We start from the raw sequence: 22,989 nt of genomic DNA, 5'->3' as shown, positions 1-22,989 counted from the left end.
AAAGATGATTTCTATACACAACATGAGGTTACTACTAAATTATGCCATTTTGATGTTTTTCTATATAACACAAGACATAGTGGGATGTGGGGCGTACGTGTCAGTTTGAGTTTCCGGAGCCACGGTGACTCAGTGAGTAAGGCTGCGGATCAATAAGGTTTGATCCCATGTTGGCCAAGAAAGTTCCCGAGAAATACTAGTGTGACATTTCCTTGTCAGTGGTTCAGGGTGGAGGGGTCGGCATGGTGGGGAGTGGGGGTATTTAGAGTGTTTTCCGGTATTTAGGGTTTTTCCGGTGTTTTCCGGGGGCTATTCTATATACCGGAAAATACCGAAAAACACCGCAAAACAACCAGAAAACACCATGTTATAATGAATATCGGAAAACACCGGAAAAACACTAAATACCGGAAAACACACTAAATACCAGAAAACACCCTAAATAGGTAACCCGGAGAAGGGCTATACTATAAACCGGAAACAAACCCTAACACTAACCCATGCACACAGAGGACCAGGCTTCGGATTACCTATTTAGGGTGCCAGTCTCCGGATTACCTATTTAGGGTATTTTCCTATATTTAGTGTGTTTTCCAGTATTTAGTGGTTTTCCGGTGCTTTCCGGTATTCAGTATAACATGGTGTTTTCCGGTATATAGTATTGTCGTTTTTCAGTAGTCAGTATAAGATGGTGTTTTCTGGTAGTTTTTCGGTATATAGTATAGCCCAAAATGTGGGCATATAAATACTATATACCGGAAAACACCGAAAAAGCGCCATGTTATAATGAATACCGGAAAACACCGGAAAAACACAAAAACCGGAAAACAAACTAAATAGGTAACTCGAAGCCTGGTCCTCTATGTGCGGGGGATGGGGGGTAGGATTAGGGTTAGGTTTTTCCAGTGTTTTCCAGAGGAACAGGCTAGGGTAAGGTTTTTTCGGTGTTTTACCTATTTAGGGTGTTTTCTGGTATTGAGTGTGTTTTCCGGTATTTAGTTTTTTCCGGTATTCAGATTAACATGTTTTCCGGTAGTTTTCCGGTGTTTTCAGTTTGTTTCCGGTGTTTTCTCGGTATATAGTATAGCCCATATAAAACTCACAAAACAAACATGGATTTAGGGGGAATATAAATGCATGAATGTATTAAACAATAACAACCAAAAACATTAAAGAAGTTGACTACTTGTATAAAAACTTGAATGATTTAATACTTTAAGCATTCTTACATAATTCACAGGGGTATTTTACACCAAAGATATAAATTGACATAGTTTTGGAATGTACAAAATTTACAACCTAGATCTTTATGAAAATCCCCCCCTCCCCTCCCCACAAGAAACATACTTAGATATAATAAATTCATATTTTATAGTAGAGTTGTTTTTAAATTATAACCATGTACATAGTAACGGTTGCATATTTTAAACCAACTTTATTTTACCTCGGCTTCCTCTCAGGTGATATTGCAGACAAGTGTATTTTAGCTGTATACATTTTAACAGTAGGTCTATAATAATAAATACACTAACAGATTTGACTTGATTGCTGTAAACCTAACCATCCGATTACCCAACAGGCTTGACTAAAGGTTAATTATACATATAGAATCAAAAGTACTTTTATTTAAAGTATTTTGGTCCAAAAATTTATTCTGACCAATCAATAATAACTCTATGGACTTCTTAAGTTGACTTTTGTTTCTATTAATTTCATACCACCATTTTTAACCTGTCTTTAGACAAATGTACCAAAAATAGTAATAATTTTCTGTGATTTTCTTACAAGCCAGACCATTCTTCGTGGGGGTGTTTTATATTTGTAATGCTTAATTACATAATATCTAGATTATGTAAATTTGTACATACTTTTATATTTTGATATGTATGTCAACAATATGGCTTGTAGTGCCTTTAAATGAAAGACCGAAATTCAAGAATTTAATATATTTACAATATTTGTATTTAACTCAATCTGATTAAAATACAGATCTATATTTCGTTTCATTTTTTTATAATTTTGATGGCCTACACTACATGAAGATCTGACCGGTTGTAGTAAAGGTTGCGCCAATAGGTCGAATGAACGGCTTTTGACCCTATGACGTCAGACATTTATTAATCAATCAGTGTTGACGTTTCTAGTTGTTTACCCACAGTTCCATGCATCGCACGCCAAAAAGTCGCTGTAACAGATGGTTTTGTTGGCTAATCCAGAACGCCGTTTATATAACATCTCTTCCAGATCCTAGTGTAGTACAGACAAGTAAAAGGAAATTTTGAACTATAAAAAATGAAACGAAATAGGATCTGTGTTTTAATCAGATTGTATTTAACTCAACAAAGTCTTGTTTTAAAAACAAATTACAATACAAATGTTATTAACAAAAGCATTTGATGTATTTCCTAAAAACTAATCTAAAATAAACTAATTAAAAGCCATTTGGAATTGGGGACAAATTTTATTTGTAATTTAATTTCAGTCACAATAATCCATAGTAGTTTTATCTACTATTGACCTAGCTGTCAGTATGTAATAAACAATCTTTCACCTGTTGTATATAGAAATAAAACGTGTTTTTATGTAATATAATAATGTGAAAATAAAATATAACGCCAATAATATAATCTATAAATACTTCACATTTATTTACATCAATATCTATATTTATACATATAGAGAGGTAATTTCTGAAACTAGATAAACAATTAATTTATGTACAAATGTTAATTATTTAAATCTAAAAATACAGGATACAATTTGCATTATTTAATGTTTTAATTAAATTATCTAGCCTGACAACTGATGCTAAATATAAATAAACCTACTTACAGTACTCTTTGTCATTCTAAACTATAGTTTTGATTATAAACATGAATAAATATCATGATGGGCAAAATTATAAATTCCATCTTCCTATCCCTTTATCTGACTAATATAAATTCCCACATGGAATAGGATATATTGTGGGTTGTGTGAAGTTAAAGTCAACTGTGTCACCGCCAATATTAAACTGATGTGATGCGGTGAGGAGAAATAAATCTAACATCATTAATAGCCTAAATAATGTATAGTATTGAGACATGAAAGTAATTACTTCATTACTGATTGTATGTTAAATTAACTGTTTAAATTGTTTATTCTAATGACGTTTCATGTGAACATTCTAATATAAGGTATATGTATATAATACAAAAAACACACATATAAACTCTTAACACATACATACAAAATGTAAACAACATATCCACTTGCATTTGTGTAATTCCATACATGAAAATTATGTGTATTTTGTTCCCCCTCATACAAGAATAAATTTATTTAAAATTAAACCGATACATCTCTAAAGGAAACACATTCATTATGATTTATTTGTATAAGTTATACTTTGTTTATACATATAAAACATATTCACACATACTCATTCATCATATATATTTAAAGTGTAAGTTAATTGAGGATGAAATCATTATAATAACAAATTGTTCACTTGTCAAATAATTTTAAAACAATAGTCATATATGCTCAGCAGTATAATATTCAATTACAGATCTATGTCAAGGGTCATCTCATAAGTTTAGTGAATAAAGCTGGTTAATCTCTTTCTCTTTATCAAATACAACAATATGAAAGTTTAGTGAATAGAACTGTTAGATATAGTGAATATAGCTGGTTAATTTATCAAATGTAACAATATGAAAGTTTTAATGTGTGTATAATTATTGAACCATGATTACTGGACCCTATATTTGTTTCTGTAGAAAACATGACTACAAGTGACATACCAACAATATCTTCATCGAGTCAAATGTTTGAGGAGTAAATTTATATTTTGAGATGTAATTCTGAAAATAAGATGATTAACCAATCAACATAACCAATACTTTACCCTGGGAAATCTGGGGTCGCTGCTTTCACCGTAATACTTTTCTTAAGAAAACAATATTATACATATGATTTTCAACATATTAACACATACTACTCCATAACCACATTTATTACCATATTTTATATATTCCTCCATAATTATAATACAGATTATTATCATATACATTTAGTAAAAATAAAAAAATAAATTCATCATACATTGTTCTATATTACCTTTTATTTCAGGTATTATTATATTGTCTTGTTATACTAGAATAAAGGACATTGTCATTCACCCTGACATTTTATTCAAGTGTTCTATTGTTTTTTATTTAGTGTTTTGTTGGGCAGTGAATTGTCAAGTTTAAATACATATCCTAAATGTAAGAGATATAACATCAAGGTCTAGGTCACCTTTTATTCTATTTTATTGTAAACTATGAAATCTAATATAAATAAAACTTCAATATTGGATATAACCCATTAATTCCAGATCGTGTTTCTGACGGCCATTCATATAACACTACATTCAGAGTGTTTTTCAGACTGCCATTCAAATAAGACTACAGAAACTATAGAAAAATCCATGTATTAGTGTTTTCAACAAAACATCATTCAATTTAAACTTTGAAAAATGATTTGAGAGTAGGACATATTTGAAAAATAAATTCACAATTGTGTGAGGAAATATTTGTTACATCAGTCTCTAACCCTACATTCTAATTATTATTAAAACAGAATCTACTTAAAACTTTCTATGGTATTAAAGGATTAGAAGGCTGGAGGTCCAATATACATGGATTCAAACCGTTTTATCTTTACCTTTAAAGGGATAATTTGCTAAAATTGTAGAAATTAGTTACTTGTTGAGATATCACCATATAAATAGCTATTTGGTAAACATCACATAACTGGAATTCTTCGCCAGTAAGCACTTGCTAAAAATTATCTACAAATACCAAAATACTACCAGAAGTCTTCTGCCTTTAACCCATTTCTAGATATAAACAAAGGAATTCTACAAATTATGGTATAGGATTATGAATATATCATTTACTTCTCAGTATTGTAACACAATAGAAGGAACACTATAGACTTTCAATTTAATCCATTTTGGAGATAGCTAGCTTATAGTCTCATGGCCCTTTAATCCTAAATTACTTTCCATAAAGGTATGGTACAATAAAGCTTTCCTTAAAAAACTGGCCATTATGAAAGTGTCATACAAAATTGAGGCAATCTAGTCCAGTGTAGATTATATACATTTAATACACTTATACCATGATTAATATATCTATAAATATAGGTGTTATTCACCAGGACCAATCACAAATGCCGATAAAGCAAAGATAAGGAAAACAACACCTCCTATTAATGTGACTGAAAAAAAAAGAGAAATAATATTATATTTATTTCCGTTAGGGATTAAAGATGAAATATTTTTTAATGAACATTTTTTTTAAATATAATTTTATAAACCACTAACCAGAAGATTAATCTTTGTTGAGTTTTATGTTTTTTATCTACTATATAGTGAATGCTGTTTTATGTTTTCTATCTACTATATAGTGAATGCTGTTTTATTTTTTCTATCTACTATATAGTGAATGCTGTTTTATGTTTTTTATCTACTATATATAGTGAATGTTTTTTGATTAAAAATAAAAACATACCTGTCCTAACAGAGATTTTTTGAGCAACCATTCTTCCTCCAACAACAGCTAAACCAGTGCATAAGAAATGGCCTAAAATACCACCTAATATTACACCATATACATCCTAAAAAACAAATAAAAGTTGGCATTATTCAAGAATCATCAATTAAATCATCTATTAGAGGGGGCAAGATAAATTCGGTCATTGTTCACCTAAACCCTGTAAAATATCTATGACATTGCCGTAACCATCTTAAGGAAAACAGAACCTTTTTTGATCCTGACAACTGTTATTCTTAATTTTTGTCATGGAGTGTGCCAGGAGGTTCAGTACTTTTTTTCTCAATTGAATGGGCTTTTATGTCTCAGTGTGAAAAAGGAGAATGTGTACAGTGATGGACCTTGGTTTTCCTTCCCATCCAAGGAACTAGGTACATTTTCCATGTCTACCCTGAAAGTGCCACCCTCAAAAGGAAGTCTAAGCTGATATTCAAAAATCACAATGCCCTGATTGTTTCACTTCTCAAAACAGACTTCAGAAACTTGAAGACTTGAAATATTTTAAAGTTGTTTTTAAGCATACCTCTCTAGCTCCTAGTATAATAGTAGTTATTTGTGATCTATCACCCCATTCAGCTATAAAAGTCATGATAAACGCCTGTAAGAATACTGTTGATAATATACCACTAAAAAAACTTCTACCCGGTGTACGTATGATACCAGATTCCATATCTTGTACTGGTGTATTCTGTCTTTCTCTCTGTAATTTATTATCATCAAAACTTGGAATTATATCATTACAAATTCTTCTTTACTACAGACAGGGGTTTTTAGTACACCCACGAGAGCAAGGTTTAAAATAATCCACTATGAACAGTTGAACTCATTGTCACAGTGCTCCCAAGCTTTAAAGCAAAAAGCTTGCTGGTTCAAAATGATTAAAATCATTCTATTCTAAATTTCTAATGTACATTGTGGCCACTCTTATTTCTTTTATTCTAATTGCCTGTCAAGAGAGAGAGAGAGAGAGGGGGGGAGAGAGAGAGAGATGGGGTTTAATGTCCAGTCCACACAAACTAGGCCATTTCGCGACTAACATATGGTTCAATTTTATTTCAATAATTCACTTGCACATTTTGATCTTTAGCAGTGGGAGGAAACCGGAAGACCCAGAGAAAACCCATGACAGGCGACCCTACCCCTTGTCACATACAACCAGGGAATCGAAACCAGGCCAGTTGACTCAATGACAGACCTTATGATACAACGCACATACGCAAACCATTCGACCATCCAACCCCCCTGTCAACTTATGAAAGATAACTCATCCCTAATCTCTATCCATTGTATACAATCTATATTTTTTTTTGTTAAACTGAAAACAAGGAAAAGGTTCTTGGGCCCAGTATTCAGCCTATGTTTTGAGATAATGTTCATCTGGTCATATTTACCTCTTCTTCTTTTTTTCTTAAATCAGCTTGAACCTCTTCATATTCTTCTTGTCCTTCATCTGCTGACATACTCCATCCTATCATATAAATCATTACAATTAACGTAACGGTTTGTAACGTGCATATTGTCAGAAAATATCAAATTTCTTATCGCTTTATCCACGCTAATTTGCATTCAGATTGATTATTTAACATTTACCGGTAATAATTAAGAAAAAAGAAATCATGAATATCAGTACTAGATAATATCACGGCTTGGATTCATTCGGATTAAAACAGGTCCATCAATTGATGATCAGTCTATTATAGATTGCAAAATACCAAAAAGTTGAAATTGGAAGAAATGTAGAGCTAAGACTAAGAGAGTCTAAATTTGATATTACTGTATTATATGTAGAAAGCAATGCCAGCTTGTGTGAAGTGCCATTTTAGTCGCGAATAATTTTTTCGTATGATTATAGCCAACGGATAATTTGTAGTCCAGTTAATCGGAAATTATTAAAATATTGTGTGATGGCAAATGGGGTGCCAAAGCCAGATGGAAACATGTGGTCAATTTCTACGAAGGGAAATGGTTACTGATTAAAATTATTGCGTTGTGCATAATTATCGAGCTTACCGTTCTTACTAATTACTTAGATCGAGAACTGAATGACTGTTAAAGGTTAGCTTACAAGTTTATTGACTGATCTTTGAATACTTTTAATCTTGCGGATCAACATCAAGGGGATTAAAATGGAGAAACAATGAATTGTTTCAGGATTAATAGGTAAAGCAGATCAAGACAGATTAAGTAGTTTTATGATTAAAATCAATTAAGGTAGGTGTTTAACACCATAAATGGTTTGATCACTTAATTACCTAACTTGTCTGCGATATCACCTCGGTGGAAGCGGACGTAAAATACAACTAACTCATCATCAATTACCTAATCAATCCAGTCTATTATCAACGTTAATCAGTACGAGTAGTAGTTATATACCCAGTGAAGTCAATTAATTTTGGAATATTGATTATTATTAACCGTATCTTGATATCCAATTGGGCATATTCCCGGTCGGACATTTGGAAAATAGCATAGGGCATGATCGGCATATACAGGCTATTAAATAGCACCAAATAGCATCCATGCTTTTTAAACATTTACAGGATTTACCTGTATTTATTATTGAGTCTAAGCCTGACTTACCTTCCTTTAACATTTTTAGACCAAATATAGCAAACAGTATGGAAGATGCATAATATGTATATTTTCTAGGTATAACTGTAGTAGCATAGCCAAGCAGTGCTGAAATATATACAATAATTAGAGATTACCCCCAAAACTGAGCAATAAACCATATTACTAAAACTCTGTATGAATAAATTATAAATAAAATATATTATGAGTGTGGTTGTCTTGATATTAATTTATAGTTTACACAGTTACAAATATATCGCGGACATTAAATAAACCCATTTCATATAGGCTACACATCTGAGTGCAGTAAAATAAGCAACGTTAAATATAAGTAGCTGATAAATATTGGAGTTATAGCCTGTTATTGGTGGAGTAATAGGACATCACTAAACTTGATCACACAAATCAACTGATTATCTTCAATAATTTCTTACCTGATAAAACTGTCATTACACCTAAGGCACCAAGAGCTGCAACAAGAATGGTCACTCTGGAATGACGCATTGCCATAATGGCTGCGATAAAAAATGTTTTATCCCCCAGTTCTGATACAATAATAACAGATAAGGATGCAATGAAGGCATGGATGAATCCCAGATTTCCTTTCCTCGTTCGGATTCCATGTATAATATCACCAACATCAGAAATGTCTTCATGCGAGTCCTAATAAAGAAAGAATAAGCCTAATAATAAAATATGTATCTACTGTAAAACAAGACAAAAACTGAATGTTAGAATTAATGTGTAATGTAACCTACATGGATCACAAATTACATTAAAGATACCTTATGTATGATTTAGATAACCAGTCAGTCGTTTTTGCTATGAATAGTACAAAAATAGACAATTAATGAGAAACAAGCCAAAAGTGAGGCTGATATCCCCTAAGGCTAAAAATAGAAGACACTGACAATCTGACATATTAATCAATTGCACATTTATCTTTTTGAAAAGTATTGAGCAATCAAATTACAATTAAAAATAACAATCCAATCCAAGTTGGATGATGGCATATAAGTTAAATGAAATCCATCCATACGTGTACCTACCGAATCTGCATTTTTTGATTCCACTGCTTCAACAACTGATGATAGTACTGTCCATATTGTCAATATCACACACATATACGAGCAAATGTTTTTTAATGTTGGTAACATCATATTTGATTATATCAGGTCAATGTAACAATTAGAATGAAAGAATAAGTTTGAAAAGTAAAACAAAATGTTTCCTTGAAATGATAATACAAATCCTACTTGGGTATGGAATTCTTATTCAAAATCAAATTAATTATAAAAATCGAAATTATTAAGTTGTACGACCATACACTGGTACTGGTAAAGAAGGATTCTACTTTTCATCAATGAAAGGTTAAATGTCAGATATTACTAGTCATACTCTTCATGAGTATTAGTTTCGGAGGGGTAGATCTATTATTTTAGATTTACTAAAATTGAATTGACACTTATGATCTTCTTATATTACTATTTTTTTGGCGAACTGTGTCTTCTTCCACTTCCTTCCAGTTGAGATAGACGTGGCTTCACCGGTGTGCTGAGATCGAATTTAAATATATCTTGAAATTACACACACCACACTATAGTATGTAATTGATTTAAATTATTTGTACAAAGTAGTCACATTAATACAAATTTTGTCAGTTTCTTCTATCTACACGTTGTCAGATTTATTTACTTGTGTATCACCGGAAGTGCGTCGACATCATCGGAAACGTTAATATTTAGGAATTAGATCTACCGTACATTGAAAAGAAATAGCAAGGGATAGATTTAAATGTTCTAGAAAAAAAATCAATTTCTCAACCAGAAACCCAAAATATTAAACAGACGACACTTTCTTTTGTTAATCAAGATCTTTACCGTGAAATGTTGGACTAATAGTATGAAAAAATTAATTAAATGGAGTTACCTCCCTTACAACTAAATTGATCATAAAATCGAAAGAAGACTCTGAACTGTCACATTACACGTTATTATTATAGTAATACTAATAGTATACATGAATTCGGGTTAAACTGAATCTACTACTCTGAAGAGCGTAGTAGTGGTATGGTGTCCAAGTTTTATGGTGGCAACCACGCCAAATTTGAAGTGCAATAAAATAAAACTCCTTAATCTTAATCATAAATTTTGATCTAGACATTGTAAAATTTCATAACTACTACTAGGAATATACTTCACACTATCACTCACTGTTTAAGAAAGCTACGTGTAGGCTACTGGGTAAAAAACTTTCTGTTGATCAAAAGCTCAGTTCGGTGTAGAAGGATTGTTCTATTCTGTGTGCATTGCATAGATATTCATATTTTCAAACATGTCCAAAACAGAGTGGCCAGAAGTAGTTGGATTGGTAAGTATTACTTTAAGTATATAGTGTCTTCTTTTTTTTCTTTTTTTTTTACATACGGTTAGCAGAAAACTATAAGGGGGTTGTAGGGGATTAAGAATTAAGATTGAGCTGTTTGTGGGTGATTGAAATTAAATGATCGATCAATGAGTTTTTATTTGATTATTTGATTTTAGATCAACACTTTGATTTGCTTTTTCATAGTATCGGCCTGCCATGATCGGGAGAAAAATTCAATCAAACAGTGGTCTTTCCTAGTCCTGTATTACAATTTCATATTTACCACAGTAAATTTAACCATGCAGTTATGAACAAAAGTTAATGAATAATTATAAAAGGAGCTTTTTTGAGTGTACTATTTATTTCCTGACAGAAACTCTGTAGTATACAATGCCTCCTCAAAGGGGATGAATCTATTTGTTTCATCTTACAGTGCACAGTGACCAAATGTGAATCACACCCACTTCAGAAACTATAACATTTTTTATAGAGAAAAAAAACCTATATCAGTACATTGGTGCCATATGTGGTCACTTCCTAAACTCCTGCATTAAAACTTACGTGACACAAGCACAACTGATCTTAAATCAATCACAGCATGTGTTTAAGAACTGACTGATTTGATTTTTTTTTTTTTGGACTAATACATAGTTTGATCTGTAAATTGTACAATCTGTCTATTTTATTTTCATTCTGGCATATTTCCCCTTAATATGAAGCCCTCACTATAGGAAATTATCTTGTGCTAAATTTAGTTCAATGTTTCAGCCATGGAAAGAAGCTGAAGAGATTATCAGGAAAGATTATAAAAATATTATGGTATGTATTCAGGGATGAGAAGGTTCCAGTTCCCTTTTAGTGTAATATTTTAAAACAGCATCCCTGGTGCAAATACATTGATGTGTTATAGAAATGATCTATCAAAACTATCCTACAAATTCAAATTCTACAGGATTTGTATTTATAATAAATGCACCATCAAATTCAAATGGACTATAACTCACCTATGGCGATACAAAATTTCAAAACATTGGATGGGGGATTACCTTTAAACTAGTTAGGTGCATCAATGAACTTTCTTTTCATTTAGAGTTTCCAACAAATTTTTAAAAGAAAAAATAAATAACTTTAAGATTTATTTTTGTAATTTGTTTGTCTACTGACCCAGCTGAGGACCTCACAGATTCCTCGATAGAAAATATCAACAGGAATACTGAGTCTCCTGCCTTCCAGTTAAAATGTCTATCTGTGATAATCGAGTTGTAAAGTTCAAGGTTCATTTAAATTCAAGCTTTCCGTGGAGGTCCCCATGTTTGATTTGAGTGTATTTGTGTCACAACCTCTGATTAGACAACGCAATTGTTCATTTGTCTGTGTCAAAGGGAGATAACATACCTATATAAGTTTGGTTATTTCAGACTAATCTAGCAACGGCTAGATGTAAAACTCACAGTCATTGCTTCAGGAACATGGGGTTTGTAGTTTTGGGTGTGTTAAAAATTTGTAGATAATGCCACTACTTGAGTTACATGTGATCATAAACAACTGTTTACAAATGTTATTTATGGCCATCTTATAAAATCATAAAACTAGACATTATCTCTCTTACTCAACACACAATAATCTAAATAGCTTTTTGTCCCTCACAGCGGACTATTAAAGTGGGTTTGTCCATAACCCGGATTCTAATTGAGATAAACTTGTGCAGATAATTATTATGTGAAATGTCTTGACTTGGTTTTAATATGAGCATATTTTTCTTTGGCCAACTTTGATTGTATGTTAATTCTACTTTTTAACACCAATATGACTTTTGAAGATGCAGTGTGTTACAGAGGGGAATTTGGCTCGGATAGCGGTGCTAATGCCTACTTATTTTTTTAAATGCCATCTGTACAGGGGACCTAAGATTTTTGTTGTGTCCACTGGATAAATGTGAGGTACTTTTTTGATCAAAACTCAGATTGCTTGATCAACACTCCAGTGTTTTCCTGGTTAATGAGGTAGCACCTTACTCACCGAGCCATCACGGCTTCCCTAAATTCAGTGGTGTATAATTTCAATACATTTTGAAAATTGCAGCCAAATGAGTGGCCACACTAGGCGAATCCTTCGCCCGATTTACCAGTCGATTGCATCACCTTTCATGTCACATGATTAAACATGGCAGCGGCCATGTCTTCAAACAATTATGTGACTTCTCAATATGAGTGTTGGCCCAGTATAGGAGCAGAACAGTAGGACGTTAAACCCCATTTCATTTCATATCATTTCAATATGAGTGGTGATTGGCTAATGAATTCTACAATCGAGCGAATGCTTCAGCGAAGCGGACACACTATGCGAATATAATTTGGCCGAATATATCAAACATGTTTGATTCAGGCGAATTTCAGCTTTAGACAGCTTAATTAACTGCTGGCGTTTTTTTTAACATAAGGTTCAATTTTATAGATACACAATTACCAAGTTTATTACTATTCAGCATTTCGACAAGGAAACTCATTGTTATGACTCGTCGAGACATCACATAGTACTAAATTCAGTAACTGTGTATCCATAAAATTGTAATTTGTGCTAATATGTTCAATTACTAAATGCCAATCAAAGACGATATATTTTGTTGTCTGGCAACCTATTTTTACAATTATATTTCCAGATACAAGTATTACCAGAACTGTCAGCTGTTACAATGGATTATCATCCAGATCGTGTTAGAATATTTACTGATGATGACAATAAGGTTGTGAAGGCACCAATAATAGGATAACACATACAAATATACTGTAGTAATCTACTCAAATTATTTACACTTTTAAATATAGCCTATAAAATGAAGTTACTCTAAATCATTTATTTTATTGATTCATTAAATGATATTTTTACACAATGTAATTAATTATGAAAATGTATTGCATTAGAAATTCACTGAAAATTAATGATATAAATATCATGTTGAAATATTAGTTTTTTTGATGTTGTTTAGTTTGTTTTTTTTAGGAAATTTAAAAAAGTATTATTTTTGTAAGTGTGCACATATTTTTGTATATTTTGTATGACTGAAATATAACAATTATGAAACCACTTGTTTTCTAAAAAGCATGCCAAATTATGTATCAAATAAAATGTACTTAAATACCAAAGAGTAAAATAAAAAAAAAACAACAAATGTCACAAAATATAAAATCCAGGATCATTTATAAACAGTCTAATGTAATTAAAAAAAAAAAAGTACACTGTACATGTATTTTAATACGATTAATCTAAATGTTGCCTTTTAAAATGATTTACATCCATTTTTTAATTGTCTACATCTATAATTGTTAATAAACTTGTTATCCATAAAATATATCTTTTATATTGTTTTAAAAGTGTTTATTATCTGTGCCAGTTCATTTTCCTGTCTATTTCATCCATTCAATTGCTATTTCAATCGGTGTCTGTAATATAAATCTTTACTAAAGGGTGTAGCTCTATGATGTGCAGGGGGGTTTTAATAAGGAGGACTTACGTTGACTTTGCAACTCAAAGGAACTAGGTCAAATCAGTTGCAAGTGTGCTTATGTCGATCATATCAGCAACTGAATTTAGAGCGCTCATGTCGACATGGAACTGATAGCGATTATACTTACAACGTGACTGTTAATTTATTCATCACGTGATGGCAAATACCTTAGATGAAGCATGCCAAAGGCATGGTCGGTCTTACCACAATTCTACTAATACATCATTATCAACATTTTAAAAGACGGTGTCTTCATTCGCTTCCATTTTGCTTATTTATAGTCACATGACATTATCATGTGATGTAATTTCCATGGAACAAGATGATGCCAGTTCTAAGAACACTTATGTCGATGGCAATTTCATAATAAACAGTTTCATAATATTCGTTAAATTTTATTATTTACAAATGTTAACAATTTAAATACCACAAAAAAATATTTGAATATTTAACAGGAAATATATATGTATGTGCAAATTTACATAATTGTATTTTAAAATACTATAGTAAGCAATGGACTGCAGTAAAAAGTGAGCTGGAGACAATCCTAATGAGGAACTGACAATTAAAAGTTTACATTCCCTTACTACTGTTCACACATCATTAATACAGATTTAATCATATGATTTATATTATTATAAAAAATATTACATTCTATGATTTACACAGGTAATATAGTTTTGGACGTTTAATTAAAGATATTTAAAATATCTACATAATTGTAATTAAAATTAAAAATGTACAGAAATGATCTTAACAAATAAAATGAACACTGTATATAAAATTCTAAGGAATATTGCACTTGAATTGAGCTGAAGGCATAAGGTATATATTTCAATACAACATAAAAATATGGAGATCCTGTTATTTTCAATTATATTTTACTAACTAAACTACTATGTCTGCTAACTAAACTACCATGTCTGCTAACTTTTATTATATGGTCATGCAGTATGCCAGACCAAGTAAATCACTTAGAATTTCATTTAAAAACAGTCCTTTGTTTCTATTCTAATAATTGGTATAAATTAAAATTTTAAAATTATTAATAACTAATATGTATTTAGTTTATTACAAAATCATATAAATCTGTCATATTTTAAATAAAAACTAACATGAACATTCACAATGTAATGGTAAATTCAAATATTATATCAAATCAAAAATATGTGTGTTTTTCATAAGTGGTCCTAGTTAAAAACGACAACATCCTCTTTAAGTTTGTACATTGCCGTAAGTGCCCCCTGGTGGTCTGTATAATTTTGGAAAAGATAATAACTGTAAACTATTAAAGGCATATTTCTTCATTCCAGCATTTTTCAGTGTATTTTCTCTTCGACATCCGACACTGAAATAAAATAACATAAAACTCAATTTTGATATCTTTTTTCCTTTTATAATATCATTACAATATCGTAATATCCTAATAACAAGGAAAAATATGGTTGTTATTATATACCCGACACTCAAAAGAGAAATAAAAAAACTTTTAACCATAGAGTCTGTTTATATGCTAACTTCAAAGGCAATGATGCAAGAGTCTTTGTTTTACCTGGGTTCATATTATGTTAGGACACCTTCATACAAAAGAGGAATTTTTGTCAACTGCTACTGAACGGATTTATTTCATTTCAATTTAATGAGAAATTGAGTATAACTCAGACTGAGGTAAAATAAATCAACAGAAAAATTACAGCAGACTATAAACAAAATTTACTAATTCATATTTATGCATCTTCCAATTTAAATTAGATTTTTGTCCCCTGCCTTTTATAACCTATTAATATGGGTCTGTCTGTCCCATTTTTTAGAAAACAGTAAATGCTTCTGATTGATGTAGAATGTTCAAACCTGATGTAAGTGTTTATAAGGTATATGTCTAGACTAACTTTGATGGTAAACATTTTCTTCTTTAATAGAAAATCAAATTTATTTATGAATGCTTTGGGCCAAGATAACTATGATTCTAATTAAGCGAGAGTGGTGAAACCTGGTGTATTGTTTCTTTACATCAATACCTAGACTAATTTCGATAATCAGCATTTTCTACTCGGGTTAAGCAAGTAAATATGTTTGCTAGATAGTAATTAATAAGTGTCATCTATTTATTGTGGTAGGGCAGTTTTAACTTACCTTCTAAAGCAATCTAAGGCCTGCCAGAATACATGTGATGCTAGATCATGTTCTTGTTGTAATATCTGCACTTGTTGTAACGTTACAGCCATTGATGTACGATCCTTTCCACTTTTACAACTAACAAAATGTACCCCATCTAATTTACGACATAACTGTAATTACAACATAAATTACTTTCCAACTAGGCTATAGTTTCACCAAGGGAGTAAATATCTTTGGTTTTATATATTAAAATAGCCTATTGTTTAATTAATTGCCAAAAATTCAACATAAGGCGGCATAGAGCATAGTATTTTTATATTCATTAAGATATCTCTGATTTGGATGGAATTGGATTTATAATCTTGGTTTTAAGATAAGACTCACCTCTTCAGCTATATGTAGTATTTCAACATTTTTACTTTTTTTACTAATAATAGTTGTATTTAACTGTTGTATTAATCTACCTATATAAGCCTGTGTAGATTTCTCTCCTATAAATACAACCATATTAAACATTACAATCCAGGACATTTAATTAAAACTTGTAACATAATAATACAAATAATCTGTTGTGAGCTCATAGTTAGCATTTGTCTGTTAATCAGAGAGACAGAGAGAGAGAGAGAAATGGGGTTTATTTAATGTCCACTTGACACAAACTAGGTCATTTTGGGACTAACATACATTTTATTTCAATAATTTGCTTGTGCATAGGGGTCTTTAGCAGTGGGAAGAAACTGGAGGACCTGGAGAAAACCCATGAGGTTGGACAGGGACCCTACTCCTTGTCACATACAAGTGGGGAATCGAAACCACACCAGTTGACAGAATGACAGGCCATACGATACAGCACGTACGCACTAATAATTCTGCCCCCCCACCCCACCATGTTTATTAGAGCTTAGAGCATACTCATTTCCACTAAGACTTATTAATCTTAATAAAAGACTGACTATTTAACAGACTCAAAATTTCTATTCTCATTCAACAATTAATAAAACAATTTATCAATAAATACAGTTATAAATATATTGATCGAAAAGTAATTAAAATTAAAAAACCCATAATTATTTGTAAATCTTTCATTTGACTTACCAGGATCTGCAAAATGTTTCATATAATCTTCATAATAATGTGATAATATGGCTACACTTTCTGTATTTATTTGATCTTGTAAGTTTGTACTTCCAAATCTGTAATAAATACATGTTTTTGTAATCTGGATTTAAACATAGACTGGTAAAATAAATTTTCCCACAAAATACAATATTTTATAGTTTTGGATATCATTTATATAGGCATACACTTTTAACCAGATTGAAACCTCTGTCAAAGTTTCATAAAGTTCTGTAAACATTTGATGAATTTAATGAAGTTTTAAGAATGCTTTGTTCTTAGGATTGCTGTTAATTGACTACATCAATGATGACAGAAAGTGTGACATGTTTAGAAAATATGGTGACTCAGTAATTATTTTAAATATATATATCAACAAAATGAAAAGGAAATGGTCAATTTCACTTATAATCAAAGTTTCAATTTTTTATTTACTTTTTGTAAAACATGCGGTTGCCATGCAAGATACGCCCACATTTTGCAATGATGGACAGAGAATGAGCTAAAAAATAAAAGCAATTTTACATAAAATCAGGGGCCATAATCCAGGAAGTTACAATGCGATATGTGTCAAAATCGAAAGGAATCGAGATCTGTGGGAGATAACCCTATATTTCAAGTCAAAATCAGATAAAAATTGTGACCTGTAGACTGTCCACAAACAAATTGAGGGCCGAGAATATACATCCATATGAAAATGTGGGTGTATAAAAATTGAGTGAATAATAAGATAATAATAAGATAATAATAAGATACCTTTCAGCTAATGTAGCTTGTTCATTAATACCTATATTAAATAATACTGGTATAACTTTTATATCATCACCTTTCTGTAAATTTGATGGTAGTTTATCATACAGATCAGATGATACACCCAATGTCATATGAATACAGTGTCTGGTAAACAAACAAAAAATATTATCATCATTTAACAGATTTTTAATTCCTTCCAAACTGCAATACATGAATTGTAATCTTAAAAGCTTACATTGTGTATTTAAAGGAACTAAATCGCTAATATTTGGGACTAGAAATTGACAAAAACGGGTTGCAACGCATTTAATAATGCAATATGAATGTATATAAACTCATTTACATTCAATCATTTCCGTTTTTACTCTAATTTCAAATCAGTTATGTTTGGCAAAATATGTCAGAAGTCTCAATCAAATGGTAATATCTAGCATCTGGTTATTCCAGTCTACACCGATAGTATTTACTGCGCATGATCTCCAGATAAGAAGATGGTGTCCCCCTTTGACATGACTTGTGGAATGTCTAGCCTTGTTCTTTGAGGCCCCTGTTACAAATGGTGTTGAAATGCGTTATGGTACACAATTTGTGTAACAATGGTAAAATATTTATTTTGTCTTAAATATAGGATATCAGAAACTCATCTTTTCTCGGTAAGATAACAACATCAATGTTGATTTAAATTGACAAATAATTTGTGTTTTCGATGTTGAAGACTTTGGATGATATTGAGTTAGAGACTTAGGGTATGAAAATCTATCAACATTTGGCATCTACTGGAGACATAACAGGGATATGATGAAAACAAGTCATTGCCATCTATAATCTTTTTGATACTCTGATTGATTGCTAACCAAGAGATTAGATACTGTTGTTATTGTTATTTTATTTTCTTAATCAATCTGAGCATGGATGAATTATAGATTATTTATATTATATTGTTCTATTTTTATCTTTGTTCAGGTATAAGGTAATAATATATTTCTATAATATGATCAATTTATAACAATCTTTATTTGTCATTTTTTATGTGTTATGCTTACTTTAAGATTATTTTAAAACATGAAAACTAAGAATGTTACTGTACCTATTAATATCTGGAAACCTGCCATTCTTTAAACATCTGACAGATAAATAAGAAGAGAATAAAACATTTAAATTCATTAAACAAGTCAAAAGTATTATGTATTTTAGACACCTTGCTTATCACCATAAAAATGACAGCATGCCAGCTAACGTAACCAAATTTGAGAATATTGTTTTCAAGAAAACACATACAACGAAATATATATTGGTTACTTCTCTGCATCAAATCTAATGTTAATTCATATTTCAAAATAAAATGTTGGGAGGCCAGCTTGTGTTAACATGTAAGGTGTGATATGTATATGTATGTGATGGGTTTAATCCTGTCACCTGAGGGTCACCTGAGGGTCACCTGCAGAACCCTGTCAGGGCTTTTCTCCAGATCTGTCTATTCCATTAATGGCTAAAGAATAAAACCCTGTGTGAAACCAAATTATTGAAATAAAATTATACAAAATGTTAGATCTAGGGGGTGTTCAATTGTCAGTCTGGAACGTCCTGAATTGACAGAATTGCAATCAAGTAATATTAGAATTCAGCCCTGTCACAGTCCTGCCAGTCCCGACAGCTGAGGTGGTGTGGGTGGAACCGTGACGTTTTTTAAGTAACAAATATGGTCGAGATATTTCTTTATGCATTTGGCACATGCATTGTGTACTCCAAAATTCTCTTTTTTACTCGATTGACACTATTTTTGAAATTTAGAGAATTAATTCCGAAACGTTCAATCAAGTATCCCCCTAGTTAAAGTTGAGTGGATGTTAAACCCTGTTTGCAAGTAAAAAGTGAAACATGTACCTTTGTAAAGATGGTGTTGTAGTTGTTGTACCATCTCGTGATAGTGTAAATGAAAATGTTACAGTTGATAAATCATCTACAGCTACACACATGTCTTCTAACATACCCATCTCATCACCATAGCAACTTAATAAACCCTCAAACTTTGCCAACAATCCAATCTTACTGATACGTGTAAAATAGTCAACATTGTCTTTGTAATTATAAACTTTTGATATTATTCCGGTGAAAAGGGTCGAAATCTGAAGAAAAAAAATATATATTATGATTAATTTTCAAAAATTATCCTTAAAATGACTAAACCTCTGTTTTGGGTAAAACTAAAAATGTTGATTTAAGTAAATTTGATATGTAGATATAACAGTAACTGATTTTGTGTTCCACAATCAACAGTTTACACTAGAAACAAAAGTAAAATTAGTAAACCCACTTCCAATTAATATCTTAAATTTTAATTGTATAGAGTTTGTCCCATTACAAAACATTAATCCAATTCAATATGTCATTTTAATGTATATCTAATAGTAAGTGCAGGAGGACCGCACTACACACAAAACAAAAATCTACAACATAAACCTACGGACAAGACAGAATATTGACACTGCAAAAAATAAACAAATATCAAATCAAGTGAATGGATCCGGGGCCTGTACAGTCCTGGGCCTATAATGGTACACGCTTCACTCAAAACGAAACAAAATGACGTAACAGAATAATGCGACAGTGGTCGTCTCTTCAATGGTGATAGTCTGCCAGTTGACGTCATGAGTTAGATCGTCAAACAATTTTAAGGTTTAAGGGCGAAAATCTGGATAGAATCTTGGAAACAATCTACTGGTATATAGTAATATATGGAATAGAAAACTAATTGTATTACTATCTTACACTCTATTTAATATCTAACTGCCAAATTACTTCTGTCTCCATGGTAAATTATAGCCTTAAATATAGCCTTAAATAGTCATTTAATGTTAAAGATACGTTCCCAGAAAAGTATTTATCGGGTGTTTATTTCCAATAAAAGTATGTCGATTTTGGTATTTATGGAAAGTAGAAATATCCAATCTTACTAGAAATATACTGGATGCCCTGAAAAACACTCGTGGAGCGCATACAGGAAAAACTGTAAGGGTTTCCTAATCGACAGCCCGACGATTAGGAGAGTCTGCACACGTGACGTCAAAGGTCACACGAGGAGATTGAGCGCTTGATGTTGATAAACTTTATAAAGAGTTAGATGTACAACAGTTTCTTAGTTAAAAACCACGGAAAAAAACTTGGGCAGCGGATAATCCAAGAATTTAATTAGGCTTCGATATTTCTAATAAATAGTCAGCGATTAAAGACAACATCGTCTTGCGTATGCAATGAATTCTCCTCCGACTTCGCCCCCGTTGCTAGTTACCGAGAGAGTAAGTCATGTGACACAAATATGATCTCTTTTGATCAATTTTTTTATAGTAAGGGTATTCCTTGGCAATTGCAATATTTTGTGAAGGATTTGAAGCAAAATTATGATAAATTAATTAGTTTGAATATGTTTTTAGTCCAAATATATCATCAAATCACCCAGTTTGTATGCGGGAATGTATCTTTAATATAGTACTAGACACCAACATAAACCCTACTTACTGAATGTGTAGTCATTACATCTCTTCTGTACTTTATGGAGTGCATAGTTTTTATGTTGAATCGATTTTCCTGAAAATAAGGTTCAATATTCAATGATGTGAAATAAGGTACAGTATTCAATGATGTGAAAAGCACAACAACCAGGATCATTAACATACATCTCAAAAGTTAAAAATATGTACTATTTTCAATCTGATTAAAACACAGAACCTATTGCGTTTCATTTTTCATAGTTCAAAAGTTTGTTTCACTTGTCTGTACTACACTAGGATCTGGAAGAGTTGTTATATAACCTGCATTCTGGATGATGTGAGGGATTAGCCAATGAAATGGTCTGTTACAGCAAGGTTTTGGCATGAGGTGCATGGAACTGTGGGTAACCCACTAGAAACATCAAGGTTAATCAAATGTCTGACTGTCTGACGTCATAGGGTCAAAGGCCGCTCATATGACATCTGATGCGACCTTCAACTACAACCGGTCAGATCTTGACGTAGTGTAGGCCATCGAAAGTATAAAAAAATGAAACAAAATATAGATCTGTATTTTAATCAGATTGCAATTTCATATAGATCAGATTAGAATTTTCGTGGTTTGTGGGTTTACAAGGTTCTACAAACTGGAAAAAGGGCCTTGACTCTGGAACTAACTTACAGAAATTGTTGAAATTTTGTTTTACTAATTTAAATAATGCATATAAATTTCATACAGATTGGATGATAACATTTGTCGCTCGAGCATTCACAGGGTTGAACAAAGTAAAACAAGATCCATAACTCTAGACGTAATTGATGGAAACTGACGTAAATATAGATTTGTATTTTAATCAGATTGTACTATTTTATAATGTAAAGAATGCTGTAATAAGGCACATCCATGTAGAAAAAAGAAAAATTGCAGTCTTTTAAATAAAATCAATTTCAACTGAAAACTTTAATTCTACTTACCCTGAGTGATAAAAATGTTAGAAATAAATTAGCTCTCTGAAAGACTATCTCCACAAAACTCTGTAATTTAATTATGGCTGGACTGATATCACTTAACCATGAGGTTGTTTCCTTGTTATTTTTACATTTCAACATTTCCTCTACTTTAGATATAAGACATACAACAGCAGCTTCTAAATTCAGTCTTGTTACTTCCTATAACAATTACAATAAAATCTGTGAACAATCAATCTTCTTTAGGTGGAAAATATGGGTCATTCCATGGCAAGTGGACCAAATTTCAGAACATGACCCCCTTCAAAAATTTTTTTTAAAATATACTGAGCGCCATGGAAAACGCATCACTTTTTTTCCCCAAATATTTTATTACTAGGTGGTTTTGTATGTATAATATTGTGCAATACTATGAACTATTGTTTCATACAATGCTCCCAAACGCAAACAATATCGGCCCGTGTGCACAAAAAAAATTGCACGAGATGCACATGAAAAACCCAATATTCACGTGCAGCAT

The 22,989-nt window shown here is 31.5% G+C and overlaps 2 protein-coding genes across 3 annotated transcripts in view; both read right to left on the bottom strand.

The window, feature by feature from the left end:
- Nucleotides 1-1,224: 1,224 nt before the first annotated feature.
- On the bottom strand, nt 1,225-9,889 carry LOC126829518 (transmembrane protein 165). The gene is made up of 7 exons (XM_050559446.2): nt 9,203-9,889; nt 8,588-8,816; nt 8,163-8,261; nt 6,974-7,050; nt 6,106-6,282; nt 5,541-5,646; nt 1,225-5,247 (listed from the first exon to the last, which is right to left on the bottom strand). The coding sequence occupies exons 1-7, from the start codon at nt 9,311-9,313 to the stop codon at nt 5,177-5,179; spliced, it is 870 nt and encodes a 289-aa protein (XP_050415403.1). The 5' UTR covers nt 9,314-9,889; the 3' UTR covers nt 1,225-5,176.
- A 3,563-nt stretch (nt 9,890-13,452) lies between these two features.
- Nucleotides 13,453-22,989, bottom strand: part of LOC126829509 (inositol polyphosphate-4-phosphatase type I A) — a 28,295-nt gene continuing 18,758 nt past the window's right edge. For both annotated transcript variants that reach the window (XM_050559427.2, XM_050559428.2), the window contains exons 17-25: nt 22,476-22,670; nt 21,529-21,597; nt 19,897-20,138; nt 19,100-19,135; nt 18,016-18,156; nt 17,239-17,336; nt 16,528-16,634; nt 16,159-16,313; nt 13,453-15,373 (exon numbers count right to left, since the gene is read on the bottom strand). In XM_050559427.2, coding sequence (XP_050415384.1) covers nt 15,241-15,373; nt 16,159-16,313; nt 16,528-16,634; nt 17,239-17,336; nt 18,016-18,156; nt 19,100-19,135; nt 19,897-20,138; nt 21,529-21,597; nt 22,476-22,670 — 1,176 coding nt within the window. In that variant the 3' untranslated portion in view covers nt 13,453-15,240. The remainder of the gene's footprint in view (nt 15,374-16,158; nt 16,314-16,527; nt 16,635-17,238; nt 17,337-18,015; nt 18,157-19,099; nt 19,136-19,896; nt 20,139-21,528; nt 21,598-22,475; nt 22,671-22,989) is intronic.

This window comes from Patella vulgata, chromosome 8 (genome assembly GCF_932274485.2).
Source record: "Patella vulgata chromosome 8, xgPatVulg1.2, whole genome shotgun sequence".
NCBI lineage: Eukaryota > Metazoa > Mollusca > Gastropoda > Patellidae > Patella > Patella vulgata.
Note: the sequence above shows the minus strand (reverse complement) of the source record. Positions and strands in the feature narration are given on the sequence as shown.